The sequence below is a fragment of the Neopsephotus bourkii genome, unplaced genomic scaffold, assembly GCF_033783945.1.
Source record: "Neopsephotus bourkii isolate Nb327-2 ecotype Australia unplaced genomic scaffold, CSIRO-AGI_Nbou_v1 NB_1780, whole genome shotgun sequence".
Taxonomy (NCBI): domain Eukaryota; kingdom Metazoa; phylum Chordata; class Aves; order Psittaciformes; family Psittacidae; genus Neopsephotus; species Neopsephotus bourkii.
The window spans coordinates 7,115,965-7,136,705 of NW_026902254.1; the positions used below are offsets into that span (position 1 = coordinate 7,115,965).

Sequence of the window (20,741 nt, forward strand, 5' to 3'; positions counted from 1 at the left end):
ATTTTTGGTCTTTCCAGTTCCCTCATACATTTCAGTAAAGCTAAAATATATTGTGATGGAGGAAACTCTTTGAACAGTTTTGCCTGACTCTTTTGGTAAATTCTCTGTAAATTCGCAATATTAGTCATTGTATATCACTTTAGATGATGATTTCTTTATAGATGACATGTTGTGACATGCATTTTCCTGTTTAAAGACAGAGGTAACGATAACTGGTTAGTCAGGTATGAAAAACAGCATGATGGACTTGATCTGTCAGATCAGGTAAGAAAATTGTACTCTGAAAGTTGTATTGCTTAAATTGTTTAGTTTCGTAGCTTGATCTTGCAGGGAGTTAAGTGCATGGCTTTAATTCTGGTGTATGGTCTCAAGAAATATAATTGCAAATAATTCTAGGTGAAGTGAATGGAAAAGGTATTTGGATTAGATTAGTCTGGATAAAAGAGTGCTAGAAGGTATTTTTATTATTCTGTATTATTTTTCTTTACCAGCTTGGGCTATAGTAATAATGAAACTGCCCACTGTTGCTCATGCACATTTCTTCAGCTATTTATATGCTCTTCTTGTCTTCTATTTGGGGGAAGGGCTCCTCTTTAATGATGGTAGGGTAAGAATTACACATGCTGGAGTCGATTTGGGTACTCCTTTATACTGTTTAAGTTGACCTTAAATGTGAAGTTAGTGTATTATTTAGTGGTTTTAATGTATTTCACTAGTTTCATAAGCACAAAGGTATCACTTGTTTTTTAAATATTCCTTTTGTAGGATAGCCAATGGACTGTAACTAAGGAATCTACTATTAAAATTGCTGCAATTGACAATGGTTTAGCATTTCCTTTTAAGCATCCTGATGAGTGGAGGGCGTGTAAGTATTGCGTTCTTCAGTCATCTTCCTATTGGGAAAGTGACTTCCAGATTAAGTTGTTTTGTTTTTTTTTGCTTAGGTTGTTGTAGTGCAAGGATGGAGTCAGGAAAGTCAGAGCTCAGCTGTATAAAGCTAGCAGAGGACATAAAGGGCAGAAGGGTTAAGTAAGTTAGAAGTGAGAGTGGGACTAAAGAAAAGTGCAGCGAAGACTTAAAGGCAAAAGGCATAAGAAAGAACAAGTTACTGCTTATGTTTTCTCACTTCTTACCTGTAAGATTTGATCTTTTGGCTCTTGGGTATCAGAGCTCATAAGCAGAGCCTCTGGGAATGGCAATTACACAAAGCAGAAGAAAGGGAGCACTTAAGCAAAACAGACATACAGAAGTTTATAGGAGTAGATAGGGTGCATTGAAAACACAATGGGAGCTGTGTGATGTGAGCCTATTCTCTCAGCACTCAGGAAGGACTGTAGTTAATGTGGGAGGTTGTTGATGAGTAGAAAAATGTATGACATACATCTTCCAGAAGGGCAAGATGTAGAGTACAAGGAATCATAGGGTAGCCAGCCTAACCACAGTCCCCATGAAGACTGTAGAATGAATCCTCCTGGAAGCCACGTACAAGCACATGAAGAACAAGAGGTGATTGGAAAACCACCAACGACAAACTGCTTAATTGACTAGACAGCTTTTAATGCTGACTAGCTCAGTGGATGAGGCAGTAAATATTGGTTTATTTTTTTCTCCTTGACTTCTGTGAGGCCACCTGTGTAGTCTCTCATAGTGTTGTAGAGAAATGTGAGAGATGAACTAGACAAACAGGCAGAGCTGCGTGGAAAACTGCCTGGGCTGTCAGGTGCAAAGGGCTGTGAGCACTGTTAGGAAGTTTCAGTGGGTGGTCTGCTGCTGGTGATGTTCCTGAGTTCCTGCAACTGATACTGTTTGATATCTTGTTTAGCATCTGGTAATAATCTTATAATATCTCTTGAAAAAGCTGTTTAATAGCAATTATGGGAGAAGTTAAGTGTTTTTTTCTCAGCATTTTAATAAAAAAAAAGTTAAGAAATAGTAGCTACTTTTTTGTTAATTCTTCAATAGGTGTCAAACATCTGAAAGATTTCTATTTGATTGCAGCCATTATTTTATTCCAAAGGAAACTGCATTACTAAACTAGGAGAAGGCTGCTACTGACGCTTACAGTGTTTATATACATATTTTACCTACTGCTTCAACTAAATATTTGTTACTTAAAATATTATTTTCACATTTTAGATAAAAGGCTCAGTAGCTGTAAAGCTGCTTTTGTAACTGTAGCCACAAGAGGTATATGGGTAACAATGCTGAGAAAAATGGTGTGTTACTGAGAAATTAGTAGGCAGCAGAGTGTTGTGTCAGTGCTAAGCACTTGAGAATGTATTTTTGCCTGTTGTTAATCCTTGTGTACTGTTTTTCTGCATTAGATCCTTTTCACTGGGCTTGGCTTTCTCAAGCAAAAGTTCCTTTCTCCCAGGAGACCAGAGACCTAGTTCTTCCTCGCATTTCTGATATGAACTTTGTACAGGATCTTTGTGAAGATCTTTATGAACTATTTAAGGTGAATTGGATGCTTCTTTGAATTAAGCATTACTGCAATGGCTAATACATTTAATGGGACAGCTAGATGAGTTTAACTTCTGTATGTCATGGTACTGTTCTCTTTTAGCTTTAATATTGGCAGGGTAGGGAATATATGATAAAGAGGATACTGTCACTAATGTGGCTAATCGATAGTAGCTCATTTGAAAACATAATTACCTTTTAAATACCTAAGTTTCACATGATCAGTTAAAGCTAGTTAACTTTCATAGCACAGGTCTGTGTAAAAATTCAATTTAACATAACTTGTGTGGTGTGTATAACTGAAGATAAACTGTAGCAACCTGAGGAAATCATATATTTAACTTGAAGACCTGCATACCTTTCATAGACTTAATTTTATATATATATATACATAGCGTGTGAAATTGGTGCTGAAATCTTGACCCTGTTTAAACTCAAGTCAAACTTACCTTAAAGATACTGAAACTGTGCTACAATATTGAGATGTAAAGAAGTGTCCTTCTCTGAAACATTCTGTAAACAATTCTATTAGATGTTCAAGTGAAATAATACAAATGATCAGGATGGAAAGAAATGGAAATTTTAAACTTACAATGAAAATGCAGCTGTGATGTTAAAACTAGATCCTGAAACACACTTGCAGTGTTTGGTCTTTGACTCAGTTGTATTCAAAGTGACTTTGGGTTGTCTGTTAAACCCAATGGAAGTTGAATATTTAATAAATCTGAAGGAGGAAGTATTTCTTTGTCAGTAAAGGTGAGAGACAGAGCAGTGTAACATGATGTGATGGTATTAGGCATACCTATCAATGTTCTAAAGTAGTATCTACTGATAAAATATATCTACTGATGTACTTTAAGATGTGGAACATTCTTCATTTCCACAGAAGTAAACTTGCTGCAGTAAATAGACCTTTGTGTGTCATACTATGACTGTTTAAAGCTTCCAAAATTTATTATGATATTGGTAAGCATGACTATGCATGCATTAAGTTGCTGAATTTGCATACTGAATATATAACTAGAAATTAATGGGTCATTTCTTATAATAACTATTTTCTTTATTAAAGACTGATAAAGGATTTGACAAGGCTACTTTTGAAAACCAAATGTCTGTTATGAGGGGGCAGGTAAGACTGCTTTTTTACATTTTAATTTATGTATTTAATTTGCCAATGCTTGTCAGCTGTTTCTTTTAGAGCTACAAAAACTGACTCCTATTGAACTGGAAGACACGTAAAGGTATTTTCATCTGAGAAGACTAAATTTCTTTTTAGAGTTTGTTCACATAATACTTGTATGTTCATAGAAGGTATTTAAAAAATGAAACAGTGGAGAAGAGTCATATACTCAAATGGAAGGTTTGGTGGGTAATTTCATTATGTTATTGACTTTATTTTGGAGAGCTAACTTGATTATTTAAATGCTTCTCACAAGAAAGCAGTATTAGGTAATAAAATTTCTTCATCCTAGCAAATGTCAGAGCCATACTTGGAACCAATCGAGTCATTTCCAGATTTGAAAGTTGATGATGATTAAACATTGGTTTGTTGTTTTGGGTTTGTTTCTTTGCGTTTTTGTTGTTTTTTTTCCACACAGTGAAGCAAGGGAGGAGAAGGGTTTCACCATCTTTGCTGTTTTAAAATTTAAGACTAGTGTGAGATAATGGAAAGCCAGCTTTAGCTAAGAACAAGTTATTTAGCTCATTATAGGCATAAAATACTGATTTATGAACATGCAAGGGAATTGGGCTAGATAAATTACTAGTCCCATGTGCACTGATTTTATTGAAACTAATTTCTGTGTTCAGAAATTCAGGATGGATAGTTTAAACCCCAATATTCACACTTCTTAGAGCAGCTTAATCATACCTTTTGTCTGTAGTTTTCTGTGTCAATAGTACCTTGCACAAGATTGCAGCTCTGCTTAGTCAAAGTGTAATCCCAGTTAACATTAGTTGTGGTGGCTAAAAGCCAACAGTCCTTACTTGAATTAAGTTACAGGAATTATTTCTGAAAACATTTCTGAGAAGTTTGTGCAGTCACTGGAAGATCAATTCTGAAGGATTCGTCCATCTTAATCTGTGTTAAGTAGCCTTTTTGTGATGAGACAATTGTCCACAGGGAATCTGTTAGTTAATGAAAAGCTTAAGGAAAAAACTCATCTATGTAACTGAGAGAGATGAAGCTAAAGTTGTCTAAATAAATTTCCTATTATAAAGGCTGCAACTGTACGTTTTCTTCACACCCTGAAGGGAATTTCAGCAGAAAATTTATTTTAAATGTTTCTCTAGCTGTATGAGAATGGGTTTCACTGTGGGAGATGTCAGGTTTTCAGGCATGGGTTTAGGGAAGAAACAAGGATGATGAGTTATTCTTGGATGTGACTGGAAATACATCCGCAAATTGTGCATTTTAGCACTGATTTTAGACTTGCTTTTGGTGTAAAGCCAAAGCATGTTACAAGGGCATTATGGAAGAGTTAAGATGAATTTGCAGAGTAGCCAAAACGTCTGTACATGCATCCTTAATAATAAAAACTTTGATAATTTGAAAATTAAGAATCTAGTGGATAGAGGCTGACAAGAAATGCATCTTGCATGTCAGGGGTGAGATCTTCAAAATACCAAAAGTAGTTAGCATATTTTTGTGAAGTGTGTGTGTGTGAAATACTGGGCAGGGTTTCAAACCCAAGATAAGCTGTTCCCTCAGGAATATGGAGACTAAAAAGCTAGGTAATGCAGATCTACAAAGGGGATTGCCTTAAAGCTCAGAAAATGTAAATGTCTAGTGGAATTGCTGGAAGAGCTGAATTGCAGTAAACCATGCAAAAGACTATCAGGGTTCTTCAGCCATGGAAGTGCAGAATCAGCAGGGGATCAGTAAGTTCACAAGGAAGAAAGGGACATTGTGCAGGGAAAAAAATAATGATATTAAGGATAATTGAAGTGTGTCACCAGAACTAAATTCATAGAATGATAGAATGGTTTGGCTTGGAAGGGACCTTAAAGGTCAGACAGTTCCAATCTGCATGGGTAGAGATTGCTCAAAGCCCCATCCAACCCTGGCTTGGACACTTCCAGGGATGGGGCATCCACAGCTTCTCTGGGCAACCTGTTCCATTGTCTTACCACCCTTGCAATATAGAACGTCTTTCTCATATCCAGTCTAAATCTTCCCTCTTTCAGCTTAATCCCTTTGCCCTCGTCCTGCCACTACGTGCCCTTGCCAAAAGTCCCTCTGCAGATTTCTTGTAGGCCCCCTTCAGGCACGGAGGCTGCTCCAAGGTCTCCCCAGAGGCTTCTCCAGGCTGAGCAAGCCCAATTCTCAGCTGGTCTTCATATGACTGGTGCTCCAGCCCTCTGAGCATCTTCATGGCCCTCCTTTGGACTCACTCCAACAGGGTCTACATCCCTCTTTTGTTGGGGGCTCCAGAGCTGGACACAGTACTTAAGGTGGGGGTCTCATGAGAGCAGAGCAGAAGGGGAGAATTGCCTCCCTCTACCTGCTGGTCACACTTGTTTACATGCAGCCAGGTTTGAATTGTTGGAAATGCAATACTTTTGTGTAGGGAATTGCTGGAAACTGAATTGCTGCAAATTGAACGCTTGCCTCAGTTTTCATCAGGTTAACATTGAATGTGGAGTAAATTACTGGGGCAGTTCATGAGCACTGAGGTTTTGGAAGGAGATAACATACTTGTGGGAGTGAAGGTCTTGGCACTGGATCTGGTGTGGGTTAATGATATTGCTTCATATGATATGAAAATAACTTGTAGCTACAACACCTGGTAGATCCTATGTTAAGTACATGTTGATTGCTTTCTTGTAGCTTTTTTTTTTAAGTATGCAGTGCTCTTAAGAGATGTGCTAAAATGAAAATGCTCTCAGATTTTTATGTCTTAACATTTTCCAACATTTCAGAGGACATTGCATGAAATAGTCATGAAAAGACCAGAAAGGTGGTCAGTGGTGGGATGTTATAATGTTACCAAACAGATAAAGCATTTCTGCTTTCAATAGAGTATCCTTAATTTATTTGACAGCACATCTGTAGGGACAGAATTTATTTCAGTGAAATCTAAAATTTATAAACCCATTAACGATAGTTTTATTTGTATGCTTTTGCTCTTTTAGATATTAAATCTTACTCAGGCGTTAAAGGATGAAAAGAGTCCCATTCAGCTTGTTCAGATGCCGCGTGTGATTGTGGAGCGAAGTAGCACTGGAGGTCAGGGCCGAATTGTTCAGCTGAGTAATGCGTTCACGCAGACCTTTCATAGCAGGAAGCCTTTCTTTTCCTCCTGGTAGCAACAAAAGTACGTGGGAAGAGTAAGTTTCTGGAGTTCAGAAAGCTACTTCTATGTAAAAGCTTTGCAATAATATACTTCTGCTGTATAACAGGAGCTCTGACTGCCACCACCTCAAAACTTAAATTCTGAAGACTTAAATGTATTTTGAATGTAATAAAAGTTTACAATTTTTGTGTCAAAATTGTGAATTCTTATGTTGGGGATGAGAAGAACTTGTCCATACTGTATTTTTATAGGCTAAACTAATGTATTCTGAATACGGGAAGATACACAGTTTGCGTATGCTGAGAAACTACTTTTGAATACAACAGGAATTCTTTTTGTTTCATATAAATGTGAGAACCTGTACACTATTGACTTCTTTTATATGGTCTTTAAAAATTGCAGAACGTTATATTTGATTGTGCAAATGCTTTTCCCTGGAATTTCTTGCTGGTATTTTAAGCTGTTAGATTTTTGTAGGCTAGTTACTTGAGAAGTCATGCACTTTAAATAAAAAATGGAGGGAGGGAGAAGGGGGCGGAAATGCTTCAAGTGGGTTTTTTTGCACGTTCAGACCAAAAATAGCTAAACACTTGCATTATAGTGAAGTCCAACCTGAGTGAAGTATCCACAGGTCCTAGTCATGGAATAAACTGAATGTAGGTTTCGGAGTTTGATATTTCACCTGTAGCTTTTAGAACCAGTGCATTTAAGCACATTAGGGAAAACTGTGATATTTCTGTATAGATCCCTCACAGCAAAGGAATTGCAGCATGTTGTTGCAGGTTTGCTTTGCCATATGCCTATAACTGTTCGTCAGTAGTCACCAAAGTGGTTCTGCACTATGAATGATGGGAGCACTGATGTGTTCAGCACGAAGCCAGTCTGCCTTCTCGACTTATATGTAAACACACAGTTGTTTTTGTTTTTTACTGGAAAAAAAAAAGGACAGAAACTGTGATACATAGAGCACAGAGACTTCTTATTGTGCCCTTAGCAATGTCATGCGCATTCGCCATTTGCTTTTATGCGTAAGTTAGATGGTTTAGGACTTGATTGTCATGTTTCAAGATCTGTGGCTTATGTAACATGGAAAGTATTTTTATTTTAGTAATTTTCTGGGCAGTTAAGACTAGGAAAAGGGAAAAAAATTTGCTGCTTTTATGGAACCTTCAGTATTTCAGTCATTGCTGTATTTTGTAATTCTAAGCAATACTGTGGGCAAAAATAATAAAATGCTTGTATTTTATATAATTTTGAGTGGATTTAAATGTTAATGTAGCTTGTCAGCACTTCGCATGCCTAACTGAAATGTTCAAGCCTTAAATGTAAAGCTCACTGTATGGTGGAGTTAAAATTGGGTTGAAATGATCACCTTTATAAACATTCCATGATTGTTTTTATCCAGACAGTTTATTTAAAAATTTTAAGATGGTGTTTATGTACCGGACATACCCACTGAAGAAAATAAAACCGCACGGGGTTCGGGCTCGGCTGTCGGTGGTGTTCTGTCGATAGACGCTGTTTCGCAGTTCCATGGGAAGGGACGTGTTCTCCCTCGGCGCTTCGGCCGCCGCGCCGCTGGGGGGAGCCGCAGCTTTGGCTGCCCTGCCCTGTCCTGTCCTCCCTTAGCTTGTCGGGTGGCGAGGGCTGCCGGGAAGCAGGCGGTGCCATGGCGGCCGGCGGGGTAGACGACCGGGGGTGTGGGCGCGGGCTGGGTTCCGGCGGCTTGGCCCTGCTCGGGCTGGTGCCCGGCGCGCCCCTCTGCCCGCACGGTGAGCGGCAGGGGGGATCTCTGATAAGCCGGGCTTGGGGTGGCCGCGGTTCCCGGCGGGGGGCTGACACCTCCCACAGCGTCTCTGTTCATCCCCAGCCCCTTACCCGGCCCCCGCCAGGAGCTGTGTTAGCGTGTTCTGGAAGCTTGACACTTGCACGCATCTGTTGGTGTCCCGTGTGTCATGCATGATGATGTTTGTCCTTCAGGTCCTGCTCTTCTGTTTGTAAAGACCAACCAAGGAGGAGAGGAAGGAAGAAGGTTTTATGCTTGTTCAGCCTGTAGGGATAGAAAAGATTGTAACTTTTTCCAGTGGGAAGATGAGAAGGTAAGAGGGCGCTGTGTAGGACTATGGTAAATATTGGGGATGATCTTTCTGTTTAAAAGAAAATCGTGAGTAAATCTGACATTTGTTACTGTATTGCCAAAACACTTGTCTATTCAAGTTATGATGTTTGTAAATGTCATGCAATGTTGAACAAAATAGGAAGTTCTGATCTCAAGATGTCCTCATCTTCCACAATGTAGACAGGAAATCTGGTGGACACAGGCAAACAATGGGTTATGTAAAATAGATGGTAGGGATTAGCATGATGCTCAGTAGTCTCAGTAGAACATCTGCAGCAATTTATCTACAAAACTTTGGGCAGATAATTGTAGGGTGGCAAAACAGTGTGACAATACGTATTCACGGAGAGCTTGCTGTGGTTTTTGTCCCCTGCATTTTATGTTACTTTTTCTGTTTCCTAAACGTTTCTTGTGTTGCTGTCATTGTCCTCAGCAGCTTGTCAGGCTGGAGTTTGTGTTCATTAGCAGCTCATTGCTGTGCTGATTGCTACTGAAAAGTTATATAAAGAGAAAATGAGGTAGTTAATCACTTGCTTGTGTAGATTTAAATGGTATTTTGAATGTCACTGGTATAATGGTGTCTTTTGTTCTATTGAATTTTCCTGTCCTCCCCCATTAAAGAAATTAGTTCCTTAAGTTTTGCATAGATGTCTTGAAACACTGTTAACTGTGAAACTATGTTTTGTGGGAACAAAGTACAAGACTCAGAGAATAGCTGTTATGCTTTTAAAATAATCGCACATGAAAGACTTGGGCGTTTCTGCTGTCATCAGTTGTTCAGGATCAGATCATAGTTCTTCATAGAGAGTGCAACTGCTGTCACGCATTAATGAAGAGTATACCTCTTTCTGTCTTCATCATAACCAAGTTTTGAGTTTTCCCCGGAGTATCACATGTCGTAAAAGAATGAAATCTTTCTATTTTTTTACGGTTTAAATTCACAATGAGATGCTCGTAGTGTTTTGCAGCATTCCTCTGTGCTGCAGTCATGCTTGTTCTTCTGCAGCAACCCAAAGTGTGATAATTTTGCTGTGCAGAGTAACTAAAGCATGAGACCTTTGATGCACCCTTTTTGTTTAATAACTGAGATTTAATACAAAGCAATATCTGTTTCATTTGTAATGTTTTATAAACATAAATTTTACAGGTGTCAGAAACTAGGCTTGCAGCACGTGAAGAATACAATAGAAATCACCAGCCTTCTTTTACACACAGACAGAATGTGGAAAGGTATTGTTAATGGCTATTTTCTTCAGTAAAAATCAAGTAATACAGGTTTAGGTACTTTGAATGCAGGAATCTTTAAACTGTGAAAACATGCCAGAGGGATCTGGAAAAATAAGAATTAGTTGACTTGCAAGAGGGAAATAGCATGAAATCTGTAATTAGAGCATGGTATTTTCACCCCAGGAACTGTATCTATCTTTTTTTTTCTTTTTTTTTTTTTTTGTATATGTACTTCTTACATTAGTGCTCATAATGTGCTAACAACAGGTCAGTAGCAGCGTCAGTTCAAAAAGTTATTCCTGACTTTAGGGTGCAGAAGTAACAGGCTTAACAGGCTTCTTGTGAAAAGAAGCAAAGGTGATAGAGTGATAAATGACATCCTAGTTCTGTGTATAAACATACAGGACTGATTGCTGGTAGTTGATACGGAGTCTTCACTTTCTAATCCAGTTATTTTGTGGGCACTCTCAATATATTTGGCTCGTATATTATAAGCTTTTTAAAGTGTCCTTTGAATATATTTTCATAAATAAGAATTCACATGTAGGTAGTGGAGTTTTTTGCAAGAGCGGCTTATGCTACATTGCCTCTTTAAATGTCTGAACTAAAAAAAAAAAACAACCTTCCTTCATAGCCCCGTTCATATGTTTGTTACCTATTGTCTTAAAGGTTCAAGGATTTTGTTCTGTTGCCGTTATCAAAGAGGAGGTTTTGCCAGGAATGCCAGCAATTGCTATTGCCAGCTGAATGGGAAAAACACGCAGCTCACCAGTTCCTGTGTGATATCTCCACTGCCCAGTTAAAAAGCCCCAGTCAACTTCTGTATCCTCTTGAGAATAAAAAAACAAATGCCCAGTACTTATTTGCAGACAGAAGTTGTCAGTTCCTACTGGATCTTATTACTGATTTAGGATTCAGACGAGTGCTCTCTGTTGGAACACCCAGGTATGTCAGTGGGAATTGTTACACTTTCAAATAGTATTGATGCGCGGATTGACTCCACAACTTGTTAAAGCTGTAAAGGAGGTATGCTTTTTATTCAGCGCTGAGACGCACAGGGATAATTCCTCAAAAGTCATGCATGCCTCAGTGTTGTTTCCCTCTACATTTATAAGGTTGCACCAGATGCCTATACATATTCATGTCCTATCCCCGCTTCGTATTACAGTGAGCTAGAAGGTCCTTTGCACCTGCGCAGTGCCCCCTCTAGTCATGGGCAGGGGTCTCAAGATGAAGTAAATGAGTCTTCCTCCTGTGGGTAGGGGTCTTCAAGATGAAGTAAATGAGTCTTCCTCTTCTTGAACTTTTCACCTTTTAGTCTTCACGTATGGCCTTAGGGTTTGGTCCCAGCCATAAACCATCTGCTTCTCCCCCTTAACAGTAGATTCAGGGGTCTGTTTTTCCCTATCAATAGGTGCTTATCGGTAGAATCAGGTGTCTGCTTTTCCTTGTCAGTAGAACCAAGTGTCTGCTTTTCCTTATCAATAGTTAGTGCCTTTGTTCTGCTTAGTAGGCATGATAGGTACAGACAATACCTTTGCTTAAACAAGCGAATTCCTCTAACCCCCCTGTACAACCCCCCTGTACAATCCCCCTGTACATTGGTCAACCCTCTGCATCAGTATACTTCCCTCAAAGCTGTGCAGGTTATTAAGATTTAAATCATCAAGGATTGTGCCATCGTAAGAGTTTCTCTGTGCTTAAATTGGTTGGAATTATTTAAGCGTCTGGTGGGATCTTGCTTTGACCTCATAAGATACAGAAGACTATAGCTGCTCTGCAAATAATACACACACTTTAAATATTCCATGTTGTTTCTTACAGAAGTGGTAGTGAAATTCTTTGCTTATGTTTGGGGTTTTTGTTTGTTTGTTCCTGGTGATCCTGTAGGCTTCACTGACTTTTCATCTTTTAAGACTAATTTTTCTAACTTTGAATATTAGCCACACAGAATCGTCCACATTCAGATTACTCCATTTTCTCTTACCTGCTTGGTTTTAGGTTTAGTGAAATACCAGGCATTCTTGTCTTGCAAGATAATTTTTGAAGCCACTGATTATGTGTTAAATTTCTTTGCTCCAATTGTACTTCAGGCTTCATGAAATGATCCAGTCAAAAGCATCACGAGAAGAAGATTTCAGGGTTAGAAGCCTTCTGCTAGATATTGATTTCAGGTAGGTTTTGACAAATGTCTGTGTCTGAAGAGTATGTGCAAGGTTTGTGTTTCTGCTGCTTTAAGATAGATTGGTGCTTGGTCTCCCTTTCCTGTCTCTGCATGTCTGTTCTTACACACATACACAAATAACATCCAGTTTATGAGAAAAGTAATAATACATAATAATTCCTAGTGTTGGTATGTATTGTCAGTAATCAGAGCCCAATTGTTGCTTTTCTTAAGGTCTTGGTTTTCGATGTAAATGCCCCTAAGTGCAGACAAGAAGTTGGTTATATTTTCCTACTGCCATTAAAACTTATTTTACAGGTATTCACAATTTTACACAGAAGATGAATTCTGCCACTACAACATGTTTAATCACTATTTTTTTGGTGGAGAGGTAAGGCCAAGTATTTCTTGAGTGCATTATAAACAAGTACATGTTGTTGATGCAGAATTTTATAATAAAGTCATGGCTAGACTAAAGGAAACAGCTATCGTGAGATAAAAATGGTCAACACTACTGGAAATCAAAGAATAACAGTGCCTCTTCAGTAATTCTTTCTGACTTTCTGCATCAAAAGGAGCGTGACCAGCAGGTCGAAGGAGGTGATCCTGCCCCTTTATTCTGCTCTCGTGAGACCTCACTTGGAGTATTGTGTGCAGTTCTGGTGTCCTCAGCATAAAAAGGACATGGATCTGTTGGAACAAGTCCAGAGGAGGGTCACAAGAATGATCAGGGGACTGGAGCACCTCCCATATGAAGATTGGCTGAGAAAGTTGGGGCTGCTCAGCCTGGAGAAGAGAAGGCTGCGTGGAGACCTCATAGCAGCCTTCCAGTACCTGAAGGGGGCATATAGGGATGCTGGGGATGGACTGTTCATTAGGGATTGTAGTGGTAGGACAAGGGGTAATGGGTTAAAACTTAAACAGGGGAAGTTTAGATTGGATATAAGGAGGAAACTCTTTCCTGTTACGGTGGTGAGGCACTGGAATAGGTTGTCCAGGGAGGTTGTGAATGCTCCATCCCTGGCAGTGTTCAAGGCCAGGTTGGACGAGGCCTTGGGTAATACAGTTTAGAGTGAGGTGTCCCTGCCTGTGGCAGGGGGGTTGGAACTTGATGATCTTAAGGTCCTTTCCAACCCTTACTATTCTATGATTCTATGACTTGATGAAAAGATAAAGTTGCCTGTTGAATTTGTGCTACCTAATGTTACCTACACCTTATAACTGCTGCTTTTATTAAAATGACAGTTTGATGTGAGTTGTTGTATTCATTAGCACTTTTCTTCTGTTGCTACAACAGCCCTTACAAGCCCAGTGGATGCCATAAATCTTGTTCACTGGTAATTGAGGTGGGAGGAAAAAGGAGGTTTTTCTGCTTTATTTAAGGCAAGCAAGGTCAAAAGGTTAACCTTGTTGTCATAAAATGAAATTGAATTAGTATAATGGTTAAAGAAAATGCTGTGCTTCTTGATGCTTTTTGAATGTTACATTATGTGCTTAATTTTGACTTTATTAGAAAACCTGCAGTTGTAGTAGGACATTTATTGCAGCTTTGTACAGTCACAGTGTAATTCAGTTCCAAACGTTAATTTCAAACATTTATCCCTATAGTATAGTCACTCGCTCTTTGTTCTTCCTCTGCCATTATTAGTAAGCTACCACTGATTTGCATAAACTTATTTATTGCAATACTTTTCATACTACGTAGATAATTTTTAGATCTTTTCCATTCCAGAAGCTAATTTTGAATGGGATCTTGAAAAATAATCACCTAGGTTTAAATGGGATTTGGTCTGAAAGCCTTACTTTTGGTGGTTTTTAATCCGTTGCTGTACCCAAGTTTTGTGCTTTTCAATTAAAGCAAAAGACTGTTCCTCTGCATTATAAACACTTTGCTGTTCTTTTCAAGGTGTGAAAAGGTGACACCTGTAATGACACTTTATTGCAGTGTATTCAGGGACTGAACTGCAGCACTCTTGAATGCATATTGATGTTAGAAATCTGGGTTTGGAATGCCATAGAAGCTAAGTGATAGATGACAGAACATCTGTTTCACACTGTGAAATGGCAGGGAAGACATAGCTTTTTACATTTACTTTCATAATAAGAGTCCAGGCTGGATTGCTAAAATTTGAACAGTTGTCATAAGCAGTATGGATTGAATCAGTTTTCAGTGGACTGAATTGTTCCCATTACTTTGATAGTGCTTTACCAAATAAAACAAAGGGTATGAATAAAATATATTTTAAGCCTGAAAGTTGCTTTTTTGCTATGAACATCTTTTTTCCAAGTTAAATTTAATACCCTTAGGAGGAAGACTACCTTAAGAAGCTTGAATTGCATCTGCCCATGATACATTATCTCTAGCTGAACAGGGCACTTGTTTTCAGCGCTTCAAGTAGTTTTTTGTTCTTTTTTTTTTTTTTTTCCTTACTACCCAAGAGGAAATAACTTCTGTCTTTAAAGTTGACCTTTCTAAAATAGTAATTTTATTGCTAAAGACAATACTGTTGCAGTTCTTGAATTTATATTTCTGGAAATTAACCTCTGTTTCTTACAGGCTGCATGTGAAACTTGTAGGAAATTCTTGTATCAAGACAATGGTGAAAGAGTCATTATGGTGACTGATCCCCCATTTGGAGGGTTAGTGGAAGCACTGGCTTCTAGTTTTAAAAAACTAATGGCAATGTGGAAGGAGACAGAAAAAGGAGGTAGGTATTGCAGCCAGATAGGTGGGTTGAGCTGTAAGAAGAAGTACCCATTTAAAAGTCTGATTCTTGCTGCTCAGATGAATGTGAACACACTTATGTTGTAATTTCTAAAGATTAACTACTATAGATCTAACTTACTCTCCTGATACTTACAGTTTAATAATACCTAATTCTTTAAGTCTGTCTTAAAAACTAACAGTTTTTTTATAAATCTACTTAGCAATGAAAATGGACTTTAAAGGTAGAGAGGAAGCTGCTATCAAACCAATACTATTTCTTACGAACCTAGGGGGGTTGGAATTAGTGAAGTGGAGCTTACAGCTCCACATATATAAAACATGCCAAAACTATCTGTGGCCTGCAGGACCTAGTTCTTATGCCCAGCATGACACATGTATTCAGAATGGTTTTTTTTCATGTATATTCAGGATATACATGAAGCATTTTTCATGCTTCATGTACCTCGTTTTTCTTTAAAGTACATCTAAGTCTTTTCATTACTAGGTCATAACAACCAAGAGATGCCTATCTTCTGGATATTTCCATACTTCTTTGAGTCTCGTATTCTGGAGTTCTTCCCAAGCTTTAGTATGATGGATTACCAGGTATGACTGAACCCAGTGAATCCGCCAAATTTCAGACATGTTCATTGTGAACAGGAGATGAAAACAGATACAGTGGTAGCACTTCTCTGTAGATAGGCCACCTTCTTGGTCTTTAGTTTTGACAGCATTGGAGTCACTGCAAACCCTGTGGTTCTCATGATGTGAAGTCCAGATCCTGTATTTCTGTTAGTCATGCTTTTGATAATTTTGTTCCTCTCCTACATCTTATTAGGTACCTTTAACTTACCTGTTGTCTGTCCATTAATTCATCTCTTCTGCAATGTTTTCAGTGTGACAGAATTTGCACTAATTTTGACAGGTGCATATTTCAGAAGTGGGCGGTAGCTTGAAGAAGAGTGTTTCATTTTTCCCAGCTGTTGAAATGTCAGTAGCTTGGTGGTTAATGGCCATCCCTGGTAAAAAAAGATTGAAAAGTAAATAAATAATAAATAAATAAGGTCTGTCATCTCCAAAACTGCCAGGACCAAAGTAGAATCACAACAATGGAAATTTTTGGAATTACATAATAAATCAAGTTGTCGGTGATAAAGCAGTAATCTGGCATCAGCTTCTCCAGTATTGCATCCGTTAGTTATGTCAGAGTGTGCACATCGGTGACTTCCAAGAGCTCAGCCATGGGTATTCATGATGTTAGCATTTTGTTTTCTCATATAACAACTCTGTGTAAAATCTGACATGGGTGTTCTGAACAACATACTTGTATCTTGTAGAATGGAAATTTGTGGAAAAAAATTGGAAACTCCTGCTAGGCTAGACTCTGCATTCCTGCCTAATGTTAAGATGTGAGAATTTTTGTGCTGGAGAAAGCACTGCTGATTGAATTTGCAGCTTTGTTATTATTCTGAGATCTGGTAAGGTGCAGGTCAGCTGGTATTGCCAGAGTGACCAAATGGTATAGTTCCATGTTCTTAAATGGGTTGCTCTTTTGTAGAGCATCTGCAATGTTATCTTAGATACTCCATGCAAAAGTGCAAAAAGGTAGACTAGGATTATTGTAGTACTGGGAACTTAGTTTCCTGAATCTAGCCTGATGCTGTGTTTGCACACATTTAAAAGTAAATGAGACAAAATACTTGTAATCTAATTTGGGGTTAGAGTATTTTGTATAAAAATGAAAATTTCATAAGGCACATATAAAGATAATAAATATGTAAATAGTTCTGCCTGTGCTTAGCATTCACTTTAAGACTGACTTTCTGTGGTTTTCTATTTCTAGGTAGACTATGATAATCATGCACTTTATAAACATGGCAAGACAGGTCGTAGACAGTCTCCGGTCCGTATATTCACAAACCTCACCCCAAGTATGATTGTACTTCCTGTGGAAGAAGGTTATAGGTAAGATGTATTAACACTCAAGTGACATGGTACTGTTCAGTATTTTCTTGCCTGACTTTTGGATGTCAGGCTGAAGAGCACATTTCTGTCTCTCATTTTTAAGGTTCCATGTTCTGTCAACAGCATGTAAGAGAGCTGGGAACCTAAAAAGAGCTTTTTCAAGTGTGGAATGATTAAATTCCTGAGCTTGTCTGTAGGAAATTATGTGTACACCTACAAGAGGTATAAGAGCCGTGCCTGATTATCAGCTTGGTTGAGACAGTAGTTAATAAAATGAGCATTTAGGGAAGCATCAAGGACAAAGGAATAGATTTGGTTTGATTTACCGCTAATAGTGTGGATAATATGGATTCAAACACCTGAATTTTATTATTTGCATGTACTGTGTTTAAATGGCCGAAGTGGTGATTTTATGCATCAAAAACATCATCTTTAATTTAGAAGAATGATTCTGCAGTCTTTATATTTACTGTTGAGCTTGTATAAAATTAATTTATATTGCTTTGTGAGCAAATAGTGGACTAGTACATTTAAATTTCGTTTTTTTTCAGGTTTTGCACTATATGTCAGCGCTATGTTAGTTCTGGTAACCAGCACTGTGAGATATGCAATTCATGTACATCAAAGGTAGGTATTTTGACTTCTTTCTGTATAGCAGTTTTAGCAGTAGTCTCTCGTAAAAACTTATTTTGATTCTGACTTCCTTGGGAAACCCTAAGCAGTTCAGTTTCCTAGACTTTCTGACTTCACAGGACATCATTCATTGTCCACTGGGAATTAGTTTCTCTTTCCCCAGTTACTTTGTGTTGGAAAGAGGACAGGAAAAGTTTGGGACTTACACCATACCTTATTCATTAGTGGTCTGTTGACACATATATTTCTTATGTTTCGGAAGTTGTAGAACTTGTTAATCTCAAAATGCTGCAGTTGTCACAGATTCTCAGGACTGTTGTTTCCAAGTTACAGTCCTTCCTGCAGAGGACCTGTTTCTGTAAATAATGGGGACCACATATCAGTAGTTCAGTTTTAAGCTACAGTCGGGGGGGAGTTTAAACAAACAAAGAAATAAACAGTGTATTTATTCATCTTTTGTAGGATGGTAGACGATGGAAACATTGTGTTCTTTGCAAAAAATGTGTAAAACCCTGTAAGTATAGAAAAATGCTTTTCTAAATAAAAGTACACTTCTTGTTTAAGCTATAGACCAAAGAAACTGAGATTGCAAACCAGAAAATATTCTGTAAAAGGATCAAATGTAATTTCTCAGAAGACACAGAGTAAAGGAAAAATCTCAGTTTCACACAAGTTGCCACACGGTAACTAAGGTACCCTTGTCTCATGTAGGAATGTGATAAATTTTTTGTCAAGCCATACTAAATCCCATTCATACTTGTTATAGGAAAACTTAAATATTTTGATTTTTTTTTGTCTCCTGATGTTGTCAACTTTTCCTTTAGAATTTCATAAACAAATAGGCAACTATTAAAAAGTTTGAGAGGGCAGGATCAAATTACGTACAGTTGTATTTATAGCTGTGTTTAAGTATCTGAAGCAATCATTTTTGTTACTGATACAGAAATTGCAACATTTTAACATCTGGATTTTATTTTTTTTTTCATTTAAGATTGCATACAGGATAATAGTTCTAATGGCAAAATAATTCAGTTATATTGGAATAGTCATACAGTGTATTTGTCTACCTGGCTGCCTTACAAAATGTGATAAGGTACCAGAAACTGACTGCATCCATCTCTGTAAAACTAAAACAGAATTAAAAACCTGGCAATATAGCCTGTATCTAAAGCTTAGTTTCAGAATGATCATTCTAAAAATCATGTCACTTTCCTTCGCAGCTTGGTTTCACTGCAACAATTGCAACTGCTGTGCTCTTCAAAGCCACACTTGCGAGAAGACTGATGCTGGTTGTTTTGTTTGTGGCAAGGCAGGTCACAAACGCAGTACCTGTCCCAGTCTTTCCCGCACCAGAAGAGCTTGCCAGTAAGTGTGATACTGCATTAATATAATAAAAGATAGCATTCAAATGAGATTAGATTTTGTTTCATGCAAATGATCTAGAAAGAGATGACTTTTGCCTTTGGGTGCTGATGACAGCTTTCACCATTGCCCATTTGCTGTATCTCTGGGGTCTATATACTGAAAGGAGGATATGATAAAAGGCGAGTCACCTACTGTGTCTCCCAGTTCCGTAACTGTGGCTTTTCTTCCAAAGCCGATGTATACAGATCCCAGATTTGGTGTATGATGCATGGGATAGCTCTGTCAAGAAGATTCAAAATTAATGAAACACTTTTATCCCCTTCATTAGATTCCTCATGAAAGGGCAGAGAAAAGAGTCACTACTATGCTCTTTTCATTGCTTCCTGTCTCTTTTGCTTTGTTGTGACATCTTTTGGGGGTATTCTTTCTGATATTTCGGGTGCTCTCTGTTGTACAGTCTAAATCCCCACCATATAAAATCTGCATTAATGAGGGTCACATTAAATGCTTTTATTCTGCTATGATTGTGCCTCTGTAACATACACAAGCACACACTTGTATGTATCAAAAGAACAAAAAAATTCAGATGGAACTAACTCAAAAGGGGAAAGGGAAAATCAGAGGCTGAAAGCAATCCACTTGCTACTTAGGTTTAGGTCCTGTATTATTTGCAGGCGTCTTCAGAAAGTTAAGCTGTCTGTACTTTTTTCTAAGCCTTTCTGTTACATATCTGTGCATTATATATTGAGTATGAAAGTCTGTATGTGCTTTTTTGTATTGGTGAGTGGCATTTCTTATTGTTTTTACATTGGCATAAAGGTAAAATGCTGAATAAATATGTAAGTGAAAAATAATGAATGGCAGTAAAATGGACAGTTCTAGGAGGATTAGGTGTCATAGCATTGTAGGATGTAATGTTCCTTGTACTTTTTGTGAGTTTATGAGCTTCTGGGGTCATATACGTACATGGAAAGATTATATAAAATGCTAGCAAATGTAGAGGTACGTTCTCCATTTTAATCTGTATGTTCCTTTTGTGCTTTACAGAGCTGACAAAAAAGCAAAGGCAGAGAACTCTGAAGAGGGTAAATACGCTGTGAAGCATGCCATGTTCTCCAGGAAAAAAGTAAAAAAAAAAAAAAAAAAAAAAAAGAAGCCTGACTTTGCTTGCTGATACATAGTTATTTTTTATTATGGCCAGCCGTTGATTCCTGTTTCTGATGATGTTAATATTAACATCCAAAATAAAATAAAACCTGATTCAATTAAAAGTGACAGTTCTTTCATTGTACATCATTACTAGCATAAAAAAAAAAAAGTGCTAAGTAACGTGTACACTTACCATGTGTTTGTGTAATAAATTTGTATGTTTAGGTTTACCTGTCTGGTGTACTGGGAATCTGTTCTGCTGAGTGGTGAGGTGTTGGGGCACATCACTGCTGGCAGAGGTAGCGTATGTTGTAAAAATGGACTGGGTGTCAGTGCAGCCTATTTTGGGTGTAAGCGTAAGAAAAACGAGGTTTTGTGTTGCAGTAGGAGGGGATGAACCTCCTGTGCTGTTAGCTGACGTCAGAGCAGCGTTGCTTTGCACTGTAGGGAGGACAGGCTGGGCTTCCCCCACACAGCCACACCTAGCTGGGCCCGGGCCCGCCTGGGACCTAACCGCCGCGGGCCCTACCCTCATCCCCGATGCGGGGAGCGAGAGAACGGCATGGGGCCTACGGCAGGCGGGTGCCGCGGCCGTGAGGGCGGGGCGAGAAACAACCCCGTTCGCCGCTGAGGGTAACCAGGCCCAATCCTCGC

At 38.4% G+C, this 20,741-nt stretch overlaps 2 protein-coding genes across 3 annotated transcripts in view; both read left to right on the plus strand.

The window, feature by feature from the left end:
- Nucleotides 1–8,856, plus strand: part of PI4K2B (phosphatidylinositol 4-kinase type 2 beta) — a 22,343-nt gene extending 13,487 nt beyond the window's left edge. The window contains exons 6-11 of one of the 2 annotated variants that reach the window (XM_061379949.1): nt 197–264; nt 766–865; nt 2,325–2,458; nt 3,533–3,592; nt 6,598–6,792; nt 8,739–8,856. In XM_061379949.1, the coding sequence (XP_061235933.1) occupies nt 197–264; nt 766–865; nt 2,325–2,458; nt 3,533–3,592; nt 6,598–6,771 (536 nt within the window). In that variant the 3' untranslated portion in view covers nt 6,772–6,792; nt 8,739–8,856. Of the gene's footprint in view, nt 1–196; nt 265–765; nt 866–2,324; nt 2,459–3,532; nt 3,593–6,597; nt 7,288–8,738 lie in introns of those variants that run through there. The other variant, XM_061379948.1, reaches the window with a different exon arrangement.
- On the plus strand, nt 8,428–20,182 carry ZCCHC4 (zinc finger CCHC-type containing 4). Its single transcript, XM_061379950.1, has 13 exons — nt 8,428–8,530; nt 8,739–8,857; nt 10,025–10,107; nt 10,774–11,049; nt 12,198–12,278; nt 12,587–12,659; nt 14,826–14,976; nt 15,481–15,581; nt 16,819–16,940; nt 17,492–17,567; nt 18,036–18,087; nt 18,794–18,938; nt 19,986–20,182. The coding sequence occupies exons 1-13, from the start codon at nt 8,428–8,430 to the stop codon at nt 20,110–20,112; spliced, it is 1,509 nt and encodes a 502-aa protein (XP_061235934.1). The 3' UTR covers nt 20,113–20,182.
- The last annotated feature ends 559 nt before the right edge of the window (nt 20,183–20,741 follow it).